This window comes from Zeugodacus cucurbitae, chromosome 4 (genome assembly GCF_028554725.1).
Source record: "Zeugodacus cucurbitae isolate PBARC_wt_2022May chromosome 4, idZeuCucr1.2, whole genome shotgun sequence".
In the NCBI taxonomy this organism is placed as follows: domain Eukaryota; kingdom Metazoa; phylum Arthropoda; class Insecta; order Diptera; family Tephritidae; genus Zeugodacus; species Zeugodacus cucurbitae.
Genome location: NC_071669.1, coordinates 5,831,198 through 5,847,420, shown reverse-complemented (window position 1 = coordinate 5,847,420; position 16,223 = coordinate 5,831,198). Strand labels below are relative to the sequence as shown.

At 29.5% G+C, this 16,223-nt stretch overlaps 1 protein-coding gene across 10 annotated transcripts in view; it reads right to left on the bottom strand.

The window, feature by feature from the left end:
• LOC105221358 (CUGBP Elav-like family member 4) overlaps positions 1-16,223 on the bottom strand; it is an 867,302-nt gene that overhangs the window by 329,708 nt on the left and 521,371 nt on the right. For 5 of the 10 annotated variants that reach the window (XM_054230390.1, XM_054230392.1, XM_011198270.3 and 2 more), the window contains exon 2: positions 11,438-12,460. The exons of the other annotated variants lie outside the window; for them this stretch is intronic. In XM_054230390.1, coding sequence (XP_054086365.1) covers positions 11,438-11,497 — 60 coding nt within the window. In that variant the 5' untranslated portion in view covers positions 11,498-12,460. The remainder of the gene's footprint in view (positions 1-11,437; positions 12,461-16,223) is intronic. 10 annotated transcript variants of the gene reach the window in all.

The window sequence follows — 16,223 nt, the reverse complement described above, 5'->3', positions numbered from 1 at the left end:
ACAAAAACAAATGTAATAAAAGGTAAGGTAAATGCATTTATTAACAACAGTAAATATTTAGGGGTTGGTAGTGATAAGCCGGCATATGTGTGTGTGGCTTAGAAATATCTAATCAGGAGCGGCGAGAAAGTGTGTGAGGGGACCAGAGGGTGTACGGTGACACAACAGTGGCTTAACAAGCGCATTTGTATGGAGTAGTGTAAAGTGAAGAACTGCGCATATAATTAGATGGTACGGGTACGAGTTTATGTGAAGTGAAGAGGGTTGCGCGGCAATCATAGAAAAAAGCAGAACTTGTTTTCGATATATTCGTACTAGTTTTCGGAGGGAGGTGTATAGAGCGCTGAACTATGAAATGATTAGTGCAACAATGGGGGTGGCAATAGTGGTGCATGCAACTAAGGGTGGTTACATGTAGCACATGTAGTGTAGAACAGCGGTCAGCGCTCCCAAGTGCATGTGCACTCATAGCTGAGACTCGGATAGTTTACTATTAATGCTTAGCCACATACGTCGTTTGGTGTATAACTATATATGCCGTTGATTACGCCGTCTCATTGCTGCGATGACACGATAAGCGTATTCAATAAAATTTATATGATATATATGTATGTATGCTATAGCGAGTATTGGGTAATGTAGGTGAAAGAAAAGTAGTAGTGAAATCGTATAACTGCGCTTAAAGCATGCCAAATGCGATTTTGGTAGTTGACAATTTAATAGAACATGAAAAATAAGGCAAGTAGAAGAAGAAGAGTGCGAAAAACTGTCTAAAATTGTAAGTGAAATTAATAGTTAGAAGCCTAGTGTTTGTGTGCGTGATTGTAGTTTTGCTACTTAGTACTTAGTAGGTTAACATTCTTGTTGAAAGCACAAGGCTTTAAATATTTTCGAGCAACTACTTAATGATACACACACATAAGTTTATATATATACATATATACATATGTAAACCAATAAAAGTGTGTAGCAAAACAAAAGTGATGGAAGAAAAGAGAATACAGAAAAGTGATGCTAAACTAAATGAGTACAAACAAGAAAGTTATGACTTATAGACAGACGCCCGACAGTCGTAATGGGCTTTTTAGTAGATTTGCGACGCCAAAGAGACTTAAAGCGTAATTGAAGGAATTTTTTTTTGAAGGAGAATGCAAGAAGATGTGGTATTTTATATGAGAGTAGAAAGTATGAGAATGAAACTGTTAGAGTACTGAAAAGCCCTAATAAAATTTGGAATTTTGAGAGTTTTGAATATCAAAAATTTCACATACAGCTATTTTTGAAGCTCATATAAAAAATTATTTAATATATATGTATATAATATCAGCAACATGTCTTTATTACACACTACCTTTAAAAACAATATTTATAGAGTTGCCATATTGTTTTTTTTTTTTTTAATTTTCAGATATATTAATCGCTTGCTAAAGATAAACAAGTTTAATATGATCAATATTTACTAAGAAAGTTTCTAATTAATAAATAAATCCAAAACAGGGTTGCCTTCAAAATTTATATTAGAAAATATTGAAAGTGAACGACTCAAAAATGTTTGTAAATTTTTAATAAAACATCAACAAGTATTGAATAAAAGCACAAAAAGCAAAAACTTGCAGGGTTGCCATATATTATTTATTTTTTACATTCTTATACATATTTTTGTTTGCTAAAAACAAAAAATATTTCATATGATCAATATTTACTAAGAAAGTTTCTAAATAATCAAAAAATCCAAAACAGGGTTGCCATCAAAATTTATATTAGAAAATATTGAAAGTGAACGACTCAAAAATGGTTGTAAATTTTTAATAAAACATGAACAAGTATTGAATAAAAAACAAAAAGGTAAAAACTGGCAGGGTTGCCATATAACTTTATACACTTTCATTTTTATACAAATAAAAAATTTGGTAAGCAAAAAGCCTAGTTTACTTTTTAAACCTTTTATTATATTAAAAAAATGAATTTCCACAAAAAAATTTAAAATATAAACCTAGGGTTGCCACTTTTTTATACTCTAAAATTTTTGAAGCAATATTTTTCAAATACAATAATTTCAATATTAATCTGTGAAAGCTAATATCTTGAGTTTCACTAAAAAATATTTCTGCCAAAGTGTTACCATATGTTGTTAATATAGAATATTAAAGAAAAATATATTTTGAATTTTTTGTTACTTTATTATTTCAATCGTCACTATCCTTAAACCTAATGACCTCCCTTTTTATATTCATATTCCCTTACATAACCAACTATTTCCACAACTATCATACTAATGTCGCCTAAACCGACAATTCGTAACAACTCACTTACATAACAGCAATAACTTATTTCACTTGGCATTTAACACAGCAATAAAACTGTCTCGTTCAATGAATTTTGCAACACCACAAAAGATTTCTTGCATTGCATTGTACGAGTATATACATAGTATAGCACATAGCACCGGCGCCGCAAAGTATGTCAAGAAATTAATAAAATATTTATAAACAAGTGGCAATCGCCGTACACGTATGCATGCACGTTTCGCATATTCTCATGTAATTGTGGCACATTCATATGCTAATAGGTACGTGTGCGCAGCAAGTTAACAAGGTGCTTACATTGGTTTTTATTAGTCAAGTGCGTAAAGGCAAGGAAGTCAAGCAAAGGAGTCACAAGGATTGTAAGTAAGGAAGGAAAAAAATCGGCACAAAGAAAGTGCAGAGTAAGGCATAAAGTGAATGAGCATAGTTACAACAATGAAAGTAGTAATTTCGGTAACTGTGATTGTCACTTGCAAAAGGAAAGTTGGTTGGCGCGCGTGTGTTCATTCAAATTATGGCTTTATTTTGTGGTGTTGCGTATAGTAGTGGGTTGTTGGTTGAACCTGATCGGATGGGCGCCTTATTTTTATTTATGTTGATTAGCTGCTAATTATTGTGTCAAACAATAAATAATACTGCGAAGTTGTTAGAAGTGTGAATAGAGGGAGAAGAAATTAAATGTTTATGTTCAAAATATTGTTTCCATTTATTAAGCGATTTTTTGGCTCTTTTTACTTCAATATTTTTTTCAAAAATTGGTTTTGGAAAATATTTTTGAATTTGTTTCCTTATATGGCAACCCTATGATATAAAATTTTAATAATTTTAATTTTTTCCGATTATTAAGCAATTTTTGGATGTTTTCACTTCAATATTTTTTCGAGAACTCATTTTAGAAAATATTTTTCATTATATGGCAACCCTATGACATAAAACTTTAATATTTTTCATTTAATAAAAGAAAAAAGAGTATGCCTTTAAATTAAATGAAAACCACTTTTTAAATAAAATTTTATACAGTATCTAAAAATATAAAAATATGGTAACCCTATGGATATATAGATATATAACTCTACTGTAATTTTTTTCATTTTTCCAACATATTATAATATTTAATCTTTTTTAGTATTTTCTATTAATATTGATAAACAATATGAAGTATTTATACAGTATTAGGTATAAAAAAATATTCACAGGGTTGCCAAGTAGTTTTTAATTTAAAAAATATTTAAAATATAATATATACAATATTTAATACAATACAAAAACACTCCATAATGTAAAAACCATTTTTTTATTCCGACTGTTTACGCTCTTTATTCTTTTTCATTATTATACCACTCTTCATACAAAAAGATATATAAATATATCCAAATATGTATATTTGATCTAAACATGTTACACAACAGTGTCTTGACATATTTCCGCACCACATAAACATAATAAACACTTAGCGCTTTGGTAAACATGCGCTTAACCATGTAATTACTGCCAGTCAGCCGTTGCATACCTGCCAGGCGCCAGCTATTGAACCACACACACAGTAGTGAGCGCTAACAGCTTTTTATGACTAGTGGTTTGCTTAAATAATTGGCACATTATGACTAAAATAATATTTGTAGGGAAAAGCTAAAAAAAACAATACAACAATACAAAAACTATAAAAAAGTCTAGCACAGTTTTCGTCGCATTAACCGGCTTTTTTGAGAAACACCCACTGTTTTTATTATTTTTTTCTTTTAGCTAACTATCAAAAGTCTGTGGCTACGTAAACATATAATTTACCACAGAAATGCATAAATCACTGAGTGGCTAGTATAAGAAAAGGAACATTATTACATACCTTTTGGCTCAAATTATAAATATTTTGTATTTGTATGTGTAACTTTTCCATTTGTTGTGGTAAAAGGCGTAATAGTGGGCGTACGCGGACATGTTTGTTTTCATGGTTTGTCGTTTTTTTGTTTCACTTGACGTTTGTTGTGCTTTGCAATTGTGCTTAGCATAGTTTATGGCGTCTTTCAGTTTATTTTTGTCGGCGTCTTGTAACCTTATATTGATAATAAACATATTTTTATGATAAACAGCATGGAGTAGCCCTATGTTTACACATAACTTGTAACCAAATTTAATGCCTAGACAGAATTGACCTTCACTGGTTTCTTCCTGTTCAAACCACGAACTCTTTGCCACTTTCTTGTGTGTCTATTTTTAGTCGCCTATATTTAGCTTAAGCCGATTGCTACCACAATTGCTTTGCCCGCTTTGCAGCGCTTTGCTGTGTCGAGCGTAAAATTATGGCTTACTTCTAGTATTTTTCCAGTTGTTTGAACGCCTACTGGTATGCTTTACATCATACACATGTAACTTGCGAGTTGGAGTTTGGTTTTTATTGTTGCTTTTGCTACAATTTTAATGCTTTGTGGTCTTTATTTTCGTTTTGTGATTTACTTGCATGCACACATGCTATGCTAATTCCATTAAATTTGGTGTGAAATGCATCGAGATAAGCATGTGTGGCTATGAAAATTAGTCGCAATTAGGCATGAATGTGTTTTGAGATTGGCATCGTCGAAGTGATGTCGAATAAAAGGTTTTTAATGGATGTGATTGGAATGAGTTGTGCTGTTTCAAAGTAAAGGTAGACCGAGGAGAATGTGGTATCGAAAAAATTACTAAAAATAATCTAAATTTGGTTTGATTTGCTATCTCCACTGTCAACCAAAAATAAGGTTTAAAATTATTTTTCAGAAGCCAACGCACTATAAATAATTATAAATTTTCTAGTCCTGTGAGAATTATCTTGACATATACAACATTTACAAAATATCATAAATTGGTTGAGAATTACAAAGACATATTTTGGTACGATTGAAATATACTTTTTATATGATTCGGTGTACTGGAAATCTGTAAAGAATATGAATTTGGAAAGTTCTGAAGTAGTTCCATATAGCTTTGTGATATTTATCAAAATTATTTTGTTTCCACAGCCAAAATGTATGCTTCACAAAAACTTGTATAAGTTCTTGTGTACTTATTCTACAATTATTTATGGTCTTATATATATTTTGAAATGTTTTAGAACTGATAAATTTTTAAATTATTCGAGTCTTTCAGAAACTGGATACATATTTCGACAATATTCCTTTCAAAAAGTTCCATAGCCTGAAAGTATGCCAAAAAAATACATTTCTTTCAAAATTCTGCTTTAAAAATTTCAATAATTTAACTTTGAACGCCTGAATGTATGCTTCAATCTACATATATATAAATGTCAACACGCATTTGGTGCTTTAAAGTGCGTGTGACACATTAAATTGCCGCAGCTCGCGGCAATAATAGAAAGCAGCACTTTTTTAAATATAGCTATCTATATATTACAATATATGGGAAAATCCTGCTGAAAAGCGAAACGTGCGAAAACAGCGAGAAAGACGCAAATTCGCACGCACCCGCTTGACACCCTGCCAAGGGATAACGAACCGAACAACAACAATAATAACACAAAAAAGACAAGCAAGCATGAACCACGCACAGCACACCAAATGCATGTCAATGAGTCTGCTGCTCCAATTTTGTGCGTTGACAGTTACGCTGGTCTCATACGCTGGCGAAAATGTTGGTTGACGCGCGTCTTTTTTTGTTTTGGCAACTTTTTTTTATTTCGGATTCTTTTTTTTATTTTTTTTTTGGTTTTATGTTGTTTTTGTTTTTTATATTTTTGTTGTTTTTTTCTTGTTGTTTGGTAAAGGAACATAACATGAAAAGCTGCTGATGAGGCGAACGACACCACGCAGCCAACGCACAAATAATCAGCGGCGAACAAGTGAAGAGAGAAAATGAGTGGTGTGAGTCTACTTGGAACAGCAATATAGAGCAAAGAGATTTACTCTCGAAAATAATGTAGAAAATAAAAGAAAATGGTGAAAAGTTGTAAAAAGCATAACAAGGACGAGCGACTGTGGCGGTACGACTGTCTGCGTGTTTTTGCGTCTTAAGAAAAGTGCGTGAAGCATACAAAAATTTCACATTTACATTTTGCAACTTATTTTTTCCTACTTTAAGTGGCATAATGAGCTGAAACTGTGTCATCATTAAAGAGTCAGAGTAGACTGGAGAGCAGCAAACGCTGTTATTTAGACACAAAAATGGAAATAACAACACACCAAATAGAGACGATTTCAAATGTGTGTCGCAGCATATAAATTTCGCGCAAATACAAACAACAACAAAAACAATAACACTGGAAAATCGCTGAAAAATCAGACCAGAAGGAACAGAAGCAAAAAGAACCACAATCAGCACCAGCTAGCGATGAACAGCTGTGCGCTACGCACGAACGCACCAATAAAACAACAACAATAATAACAAAAACATCACATATATATGTAGATATGTATATATGTATGGCAGTAGCAAAAAAATTCCAATCAGCAGCAGGCGACAACGCAGACAACGCAATGTCAGCAACTAAGCGAAAATTGCTGTAAAGCAAAGCGAATGACAGCAAATAAAACGAAACGAAAGATGTTTAGCAAGTAAAATGAAATCACGAAAAAAAAACAAGAAGAACGTAAAATAAAGCAGCGCACACAAACAAAATAAAAAGAAAACAGTTGGTGCGTACACCAGCGTACGAGCGCGGCTGGTGGACTCATAAACACGGATATATAAATATATATGTATATTTATATGTAACTGTATGTATGTGTATGTGTGTGTCGCGGATAAGGGCGACAGCGCGCGCAAGGGGGATGTTGCATAGATAAAATAATCAATGAAGGGTAGAAATTGTTGATAATACGCAGACAACAAGCGATTACGTAGAGCGCGAGCATACATACAGATATAAATATACACTAACACATGCATATAGATGAACTCACACATACATAAAAATATACATACACATATAAAGTGACTGACACACACATACATATATGGAAGGCACGCAAAAGTTTCAACGCGAGGGACGTTAAATGCGTATGTTAGTTAAAGTGAATGTGCGTAAATGCGCCATTAGACGACCTAGTGCATCAGCGAGCTTGTGTTATCTAACAGCACAAAAAAAAGAAAGGAATTTGAATAAATACGCTCTTTATAAAAATAAAATAATAAAACTTGAAATAGGCAGATAAGAGTCTATAAATAGACAAACGGGTTGGCAAGCAAATATACTAGCACCTCGACAGCTTACATATGCTGACAGACTGCTAGTAGCGCTTATATAAGATACATATATATAGGTGTATTTATTAGCATTTTCGGCTATAATTTGTGCTTAATAAAATGTGAAATTTTTTAGCATGGAAAATTTGATGAGTAAAGGAAATGCTTTGAAGGTAAATGAATTTTACGCTGTTGAGGCGGTTCATTAAATTTAAGTGTTGTACGGTAAATTTTTGCTTAGTCAGCGAGAATTTAAAGATTTTTAATATATACATACATACATACACAGACATTGTTAGGTTTCTCATAGTAGCATGTGGAAATGTTGATGTAAATTTATTGCTGATTTTTTAAGGTTATAAATTTCTTTTCCACGACATTATCTTAGTCGTCTATATGTTGCTGTAATTCTATTGAGAAAATATTCTCATAATAATGCAATACAAAATAATATAATAATTGTATATAAAAATAATTGTGTCTACACAAAGGTGAGGTAAATTTTTTTATGGACGAAAAATCACATTATATTTGAAATATTTTCTGAAATTTTTTTTTGGATGATTTATGCAGAAATAATACAAATACTTAAGTCCTTCAATCACATTAATTCACAACCATACATTTTTCTTTCAAAAATTTTGACAGTATACTTCGAATTATATAATATTTATTTTTTTTTTGAAGTTCCAACTTTGACCCCTCATAACAGCTTTTATATAAGCATGACCAAAAAATTTAAACCCCATTTAAATAAGTGGTTAAAATTATACCCAAAGATTGCAGTTCGCTTTCGAATATAGTATAAACGTAATTTCGAGGTAGGGTTTTGTTTCGAAAAATCGCATAAAATTTGTTAAATTTTGTGAAATACTTTTTTTTAGATGAAAGAAAAAGATGATGGAAAAAAATAATAATTATTATTTGTAATAGGAGAAAGGTCCTTGAATCACATTAATTCACAATCATAAAATTTTGTCAAAAATAGAGACGCTACACTTCTAACGATGAAGTATTTATGTTTTTCGAAGATCCAAAATTGACCCCTTTCATATAAGCTTTCATATAAGCATGACCAAAAATTGTATACGCCATGGAAATAAGAGGATAAGTTAAATTATATCCCCATAGTTTACATTTTTTGTAACTACATATCCATTTTCGAATACAGTATAAATCTATTTTCGAAATTCGAAGACAAATATTTCGATTTTGAAGACTAACTTCGAAAACTTAGAATTGACTTTTTATACCTGTGACTCATTCTCTCGAAAAATTTTGTTTGGTTCCATATCCAGCCGATGCTGTACAGTGAAATGAATAGTAGTAGTATTTGATCTGAATCGGTACATTAAGTTGCGTACGTTAATGAATTAGGCATTTATCTTTCAAAAAATAGTATGCAATTTTAACTGTGAAAAAAATTATTTTTATAATTTTACGTTTTTAATTGCATGAATATGTATTGAGGATATTATTAAATTGAGGAAAATTATTAAAAATAATAATTTGTTCGAAAAAAGCAAGGCAATGTCACAAAACAATTATCGAGGGTCGGAAAAGGAAATAAATTGATTCTGAGGGTGAATGAATAAGTATTGAAAATTTTGTTCGGAAAAACATAGTTTTTCCATGGAAGGTATAACATAAGTTCTCAGTATCTATTGCTCGATTCAATACATTTTGAACGACGTTTTTGATATGGGCAGTGTTTGCAAGATTCTGAGTTTAAATTGTGAAATTTGTGTATGAAAAATGTCGTGTTGAAGTTCTCCTTTTAAGCAACTTATTCACCAGATTTGGTATTACGACTTCTATACTGTTCATGAAACTTCGATGAGAATGAAAATATTTCAATGGAACGTAGAGAGAGAGAAAAAGGCTATGAGGCAACTAAAAATCATCCCTCACGAGATTAATATTATATTCTAGAAAATTATAATTTTTGAATATATTCAACAGTCTTCAAGAAAGTAATGTTTTACTAAAGAACGTATGTCATTTTGAAAAATTTTGCATCTACTGTTAATTTATACAGAATTAAATAATAGTGTCTTAAATCGCATGAACTTACAATAGTGGCATATTTAGGAAGCATTATGCCTGAAATGGTTGTATAGAGAAGACATATTGTCGAAAATAGAAATATCTGAATACGGAAAATTTTCGAAATTGCAGAAAAAACTTATGTAATTTCATTTTACGTCTTTAACAGCGATCCTCATCAATTTTACATATACGCCACTCAGTCACAAATATCCTCAAATTGTACTATAATCACCAAATAATTAATATGAATTTCTCCTCATTATTGCAAAAAATTAATAACACGACCGCTAAACAAGCATAACAAGCCAAGAAACCAAAGCAAACAGACGCCATACTTCATAATTTAGTATATGTTAATAATATTGACCTACGATGTCTTGATTTTTGCTGTGCTGTCAAATTTGCAACGCCCATTTATCTAACGTAATATGAAAAGGGCATACAGACAGACGAAACAAAGGCAAAATCACTTGCGAGACTAAACAAGACATTTACTCCGCTACACATACAAACAAACTCACTTAGCGCTTACTAGCACTGCTGATAACACGTAACAAAGCTTGTGAGTATGGAGTTGTGATTGTTGTTGGCGTAAGTAAACTTCATAAGGAGCAGCAGCGTAACGATGATTAATTGTTAAAATATGTTGCCTTTGATGCTGGAGTGTGGGAGCAGTGCGTCAAGCAACAGCAGGCAGCAGAGGGGACTGAAAGGAAAATGGACAGTTGAAGTAAAAAAGGCGGAAAGCCAAAAATATGCGGCCGACAAGCTAATAAAAAGGCAAGTAAATACATGAGATTTTCAATAAAGAGGTGGTATATTTATGCCTATATTGGTGTGGGTGCGTGTGTTTTTGAGCAAAGAAAGTATGCCGCTGGCGGTCTCTATGATTTGTCGTAGATTTCTGTATTAGTATTAGTGAAAAACCACTGATGGCACGCTTCGCTGTTGTATTAATATATATATTTATAAGTATGTCATTACTATACTTTTTTGGTATTTTTTTAGAAGTACTGTGCTTGTTGTTTTTGCTGTAATTTTTGTTGTATTTTTTGTATTTGTCCAGTTGGCTGTGTCAGTTGCTTAGACTAAGTCACATATTATGTTGTCATTACGTGACTACACGTGAAGATTTATTATATTTTATATACTTTTATAAGCGCCACACCCCAGACTACACGAACACACTCATATACACACACACACACACATAAAAAAATTCAATAGAAAGCAGTAAATATAATACATTGGCGATTTTTTTGCTTTAAGTTAGAGTTGTATGGATTTGGAAGCAAAGCTTGTGCACAATACAGCCTAAAAGCATGCTACAAAGTACTCAGTGCCTTAATGTAGGCTATGTTTTTTTGTGTTTGGCACTTTTATAGCAATTAGGCGCTTTAAAAGGGGAAAATTAAAGGTAGGTAGACTCGGAAGTATGTTAAAACCAAAAAAAAAGAAATTTGTAAAAATTAAAAAAAAAAATTTTAAATTTTGAAAAAAAATTTCTGAAAAATAGTTTTAAACAAATTTTTCTTAGAAAATATATTCGAAAAATATTAAAAAAGTTAAAACAAAAATTATTTTGAAAAAGAAATTTGGAAAAAAAGCTTGTACAATTTTTTTGGAAAATTAATTCGAAAAAAAATAAAATTTTTTAACCAATTTTTTTTTTTCGATAACAGTGTATTGACAGTGTATTGACAGTGTGCAATTATATCTGTTCAAAATGGGTCTTAAAAATTTAATATATAAACAATTTGGTTCTTTAAATGTATATTTTTTCTCCTTCTATTACCTACTCCACCTCTCTAATAAATCTCAAAATTTATATTTATTTACATATTTAATTTTTAAATTCTAATTTTTTTCATATTTTTTGTAGTTCCTCATTATTGCATCTGTATACTCACAGTAACTTGTTGAGCAAACTCAACCTTCGGCTGGCCGACCAATTCAATAATATGAACCATATGGAACGCTTTTTTTCTGTACTAACACTTTTGTTGTTGTTGTTGTTGAGCGATTTTTTTTTTTTGCTCCTGCGCTGACTTGTTGTTTATTTGTATTTAGCGTAAGTGTACTTTGCTGGATTTGTTTTACAAACAACGTATAGTTAGCGTTGTTTTGTGTTTTTTTTGTATTCAATTTGATTTATTTGCGCTCACTTATTGATTTTATTTAATATTTTTGTTGCTCTTTTATTTTGCACAATTTCTTCAACACAATTTTTGTGTGGCTGATTTTAACTGTGTTTTTTGTTGTTTATTTAATTTTTGTGTTTTTGTGTTGTGTTTTTATTTTACTGTTGTGTGTGTACTGTGTGGAAAATGTTCCTGCTGCTACTTTATTGATTACTTGATTTGATTACTGTTGTTGCAGTGGAAAATGGCCGCACTTGTTTTGCACAATTTTTTTTTTGTTTTTAATTTTTCTAAGAATAACAATTTTTGCTGCGAAATTAATTTTTGTTTTTATTAAAAATTTTATATATGTATTTATGTACCGTTGCAGCGTTTTGATTTAGTTTTTGCACATTTGTATTTATTGTTTATGGTTTTTTGTATCAAGTAATGTTTTCACTTGGCTAATTTTATATTATTTTTTCATAAATATCTCAGCTGGTTTTTGCAAAGTATATTTATTGTGAAATTTATTTTTTCTTATTTTTAGTTTGATTATGAATTTGTGCTATTGATTATAGTTGTTGTAATTTTGCAAAGTTTTTGTTTGATTTGATTTTACTTATATAAGGTGTGCACTTAAGTAGTTTACTGTTATTTGAGTTAATGACTTTTGTATTTAAACACTCTTTCACACGCACAAATTGCTGTTTTCTGATTTTATTTCCACTCCTTTTGGATTTTTAATATTTTTTGTATTATTTTTTACAAATTTTGGTGAATTTCGTTTTCACTTTTGATCAATTAAAATGCCTTTTTTGGTGGGAAATAGAGAATATAAATATAAATTTCAATAAATTTATTTGGATTTTGTAAATTTGAGTTCCAAATTTTTGAGTATTCGAAACGTGTTTCAATTCAAAATTTCTGTACAAAATATGATTTTTTTATTTCAAAACAATTTTTTTTTTATTTTTAAAAGAAAGTTTTTATGAAGTATTCTTAAATATTTTTTTCGAAATTTATTCCAAAATTTTATTGATATAAAATTATAAACAAATTTTATTCAAAAAAATTAAAAATATATTTGGTTAAAATATTTTTAATAATATAAGAAATGTTAATATTAATAAAATTAAAAATATTTTTATTAAAAATATAAAATCTTTTTTTTTAAATATATTATTTGAAAAGTATTTTTTTTTTTAATATTTTTATTAAAAAACAAAAATATTATATATATTTATTTAAAAAATATTATATATACTTTATTTTTTTTAATAAAAAATATTTTTATTTTATTAAAATATTTAAAAAAATATTTTTTGATTTTTAATGAAAATATTAAAAAAAAAATACTTTTCAAATAATATATTTTTATATTTTTATTGAAAATAATAAAAAAAAAATTTAAAAAAAAAAATGTCATTAATAAAGTTTGGCATCCAAATTTAAAAAATAGCCTAAACGTATATTATTTCCACACTTTCAGTGTTTAAAGAAATCAATTGAACTGAATTTTTATTATAAACTACCTTTTTCACTGGAAACTATTATTTTTCAAACCAAATTAAAGACTGAGTGCAGAGCGAGAACTGAGTTTTAATATTGAGCATGCTCATTTAATCTTGAGTTAAATATTGATTTGCTTCCCAATTTATAATTTATTAATTTGTAAATTTGAGATCTCAAAGGAGTTTGGGGATTGCCATTGATTTGAGTGAAAATTTCTGAGTTGAGTGGTGCAACAAAATTTTTAATTAAATGAGTGAAATCCAAGTACTAATTTGAGCACTTCAGTTTAAATAAATTTATTGTTTCTCAAAGCTTGAGTAACTCTAAAAAATATTGATACCTTCTCAGTTATTCATTAATTAAATTAACCAAACTCGTGAACTGAGTTAATTTTTTGAGTGATGAGTAATGGGTGGAGTAGTTCTCATCTAGTTACTGAATATAATATTGAATAATGTACAGTAGAAAATAAATTGAGAAGAAACTGAATTCTCAAATCCTTGAATATTGAGTCTATGACAAAGTTAGTTAATTGAGTTATTTGCTATTAACGAGTTAAACTCTGAGTGTATGGAAACTGAATTGTTAAAAACACATTTTCTTTTATTCTGAGAGATTAAAGTAAGACTATTTTGTTATAATCTGATTTACTGCAGATGTTGAGTAAAATTTTGAGCTTTTGACTTAGTTTTGAGTGAAATAAATTCTTCTCAGAATATGCAACTAGTTCTTTAGTTTTCAGATATAAATATTTGTAACTGAAATCTTCAAACCTTGTACGGTTAGTTGACATAAAATTTGGTAAAGAAACTGCAATCATTTTCACATTTACTTATGAGTAGAATTGTATCAACACCTTTGAGCAGATTAAGATATTAAAACTTATTGTGAGTTCTATTATATGAGTTTTTTTTCACAAATGTGTGAGTTACATTTTTAAAGGTTGCTTCTTAATTTTTATTATATTTAATACTGAAATATTTTACTTTTTAAAAACTTTTTTAATTGCTCTATTTAGAAGAACGAAATATTTCCACATGTTTGTTTTCAGAAGTCAAGAACCACTTAATGCTTTTTTTCCAATTTCCAGTACCATGATTTCCTGTAAGTGAAATAATCAAGTATTTCTCAAACAAAATTTTTGTAGAAAATAGCAATTCGATCATAAAGAATACCGGTGCAGCTACCTTGAAATTCTCCAAAACATCTCATGTGGAAATGGCCGAATGAAAGGCATGAAAAATGCGAAACAATAAATTTTCGGACTATAAAACCGCAAAATAATTATGCGCGGAAAACCAATACTAAATATTTTTCCAATCGCACAAACACACACTCGAAACTTGCGAAATATAAATTGAGAAAGAAAAATTAGAAACAATTTTATAGGTAAAACAGCGAAACGCAATGCAGGCAAAATAAAATTTATACGAAGAGAGCTGTGGAAAAATGCTTAGGCAAAATTGTGGTGTATATATATACGGCGTATACACGGCGAAACAGTTTACAAAATTCTAAATCATGTGGCAGCTGTGTAAACGTTTCGCCAATCGATTGAGGCAAATCGAACGGCCAGAAATGCTGCAGAAAAGGCATAAAACACTCCAGCAATTGTGAGCTGAGTGAAAGCATGTGTGTACGCCTATTCGATATATACATTGATGTAAATTATATACAACACAATACAATCTAATATATAATTCTATATAGAATATAGCTATGTAGTAAGCACAGTTAGCCTTTGTTGGCCGTAAGCTCTTAGACAATCAACGAGCCAGTCAGCCAGTCAGCCATGCTGAGGCATTTGTAAATTAATGATAAATAAATTCAAATTGTTTGCATTATAAAATACTAGAAATAATTCGTGCCTTTGTTTGAAGGCGAGAAACCAAAGCAAACTATGCAAATGAAAGCCTGCAAATTGCCAAGTAAGTGGCGGCGCTGCTTGTGTGTTGGTGTGGTCAGTGCGGTGTAGCCAATCATGTGCGAATAATATTGAGTCTGCTCTGCTTTAAAATGCCAAATATGATGAGTGGCGAAATTTAAGTTTTGCGTAAGCAGTTGCAGCAATTTATTGTGCTTTAAGATTTGCAGGTATTATTTTTTGGGGTGGTTTCAACTGAATTTTCATGGCAGTTGTTTGTGAGAAATTTCCATATTTTCACTGGAAAACTGTGTTTTTGAAACTGAGTGTTATGAATTAACTGGTTTTTGAAATTCGACTGAGATATAATCTCGTTGTTTTATTTCACTTGTTATCACTTGAATTCACACTAAAAATTCACTCTATAAATATATATGAAATCAAGTGAAAATCTCTCATTGTCAAATTTATAAAAATATCGTATATACATACACTTAAAGAAAATGTGTTCAGATATTTTAGGAAATATCCATAGTTTTGCGAATTATTTGTGCCACTATTTCTCTAAAATATTTGACTTAATCAAATACTCCAGCAAAGTATATTTCTTAACTAAAAATTTATATTTTTTTGATTTTTGAACAAAAAGGGAAGTGATTTTGTTTTTAATGAGAGTGAAAGAGGTCTTCGAATGAAAGCCATCATAAAATTAGAAGTTTATGTAAATATAATTCATATTGAAAATATTTTTTTAATTAAAAATAATTTAAATTTTTGTTGTAAAATTTTTTTTCTTTGTTTTAAAATAAATATTGAAATTTCGAAATTCCAAAAAAAAATTTGTTTTTAATTGCATTTATAAGAAATTCAAGAGCTTAAATTGTATTAATTTTTTATGATTTAAAATTAATATTTCGATATAAAATTTGATATCTTAAAGATATTTCGAATATTTAAATAAATTTTTTTTTTTAATTTGTTATTTAAATTTTGAATTAAAAATAATATTATTTTTATTTATATATATAGAATTTTTTTATTTTTCTAATTTTTGAATTTGCTACTTTCATTTTCTTCGTCAAATAATTATTTTTCATATTTATTTCAGTGTTAGTTTAATCAACATATAATTTTTTTGTATTTTATTTAGAAAAAAATATTTTTTTTTTAATTTTTTCAAAAAAAATTTTTTTTTTA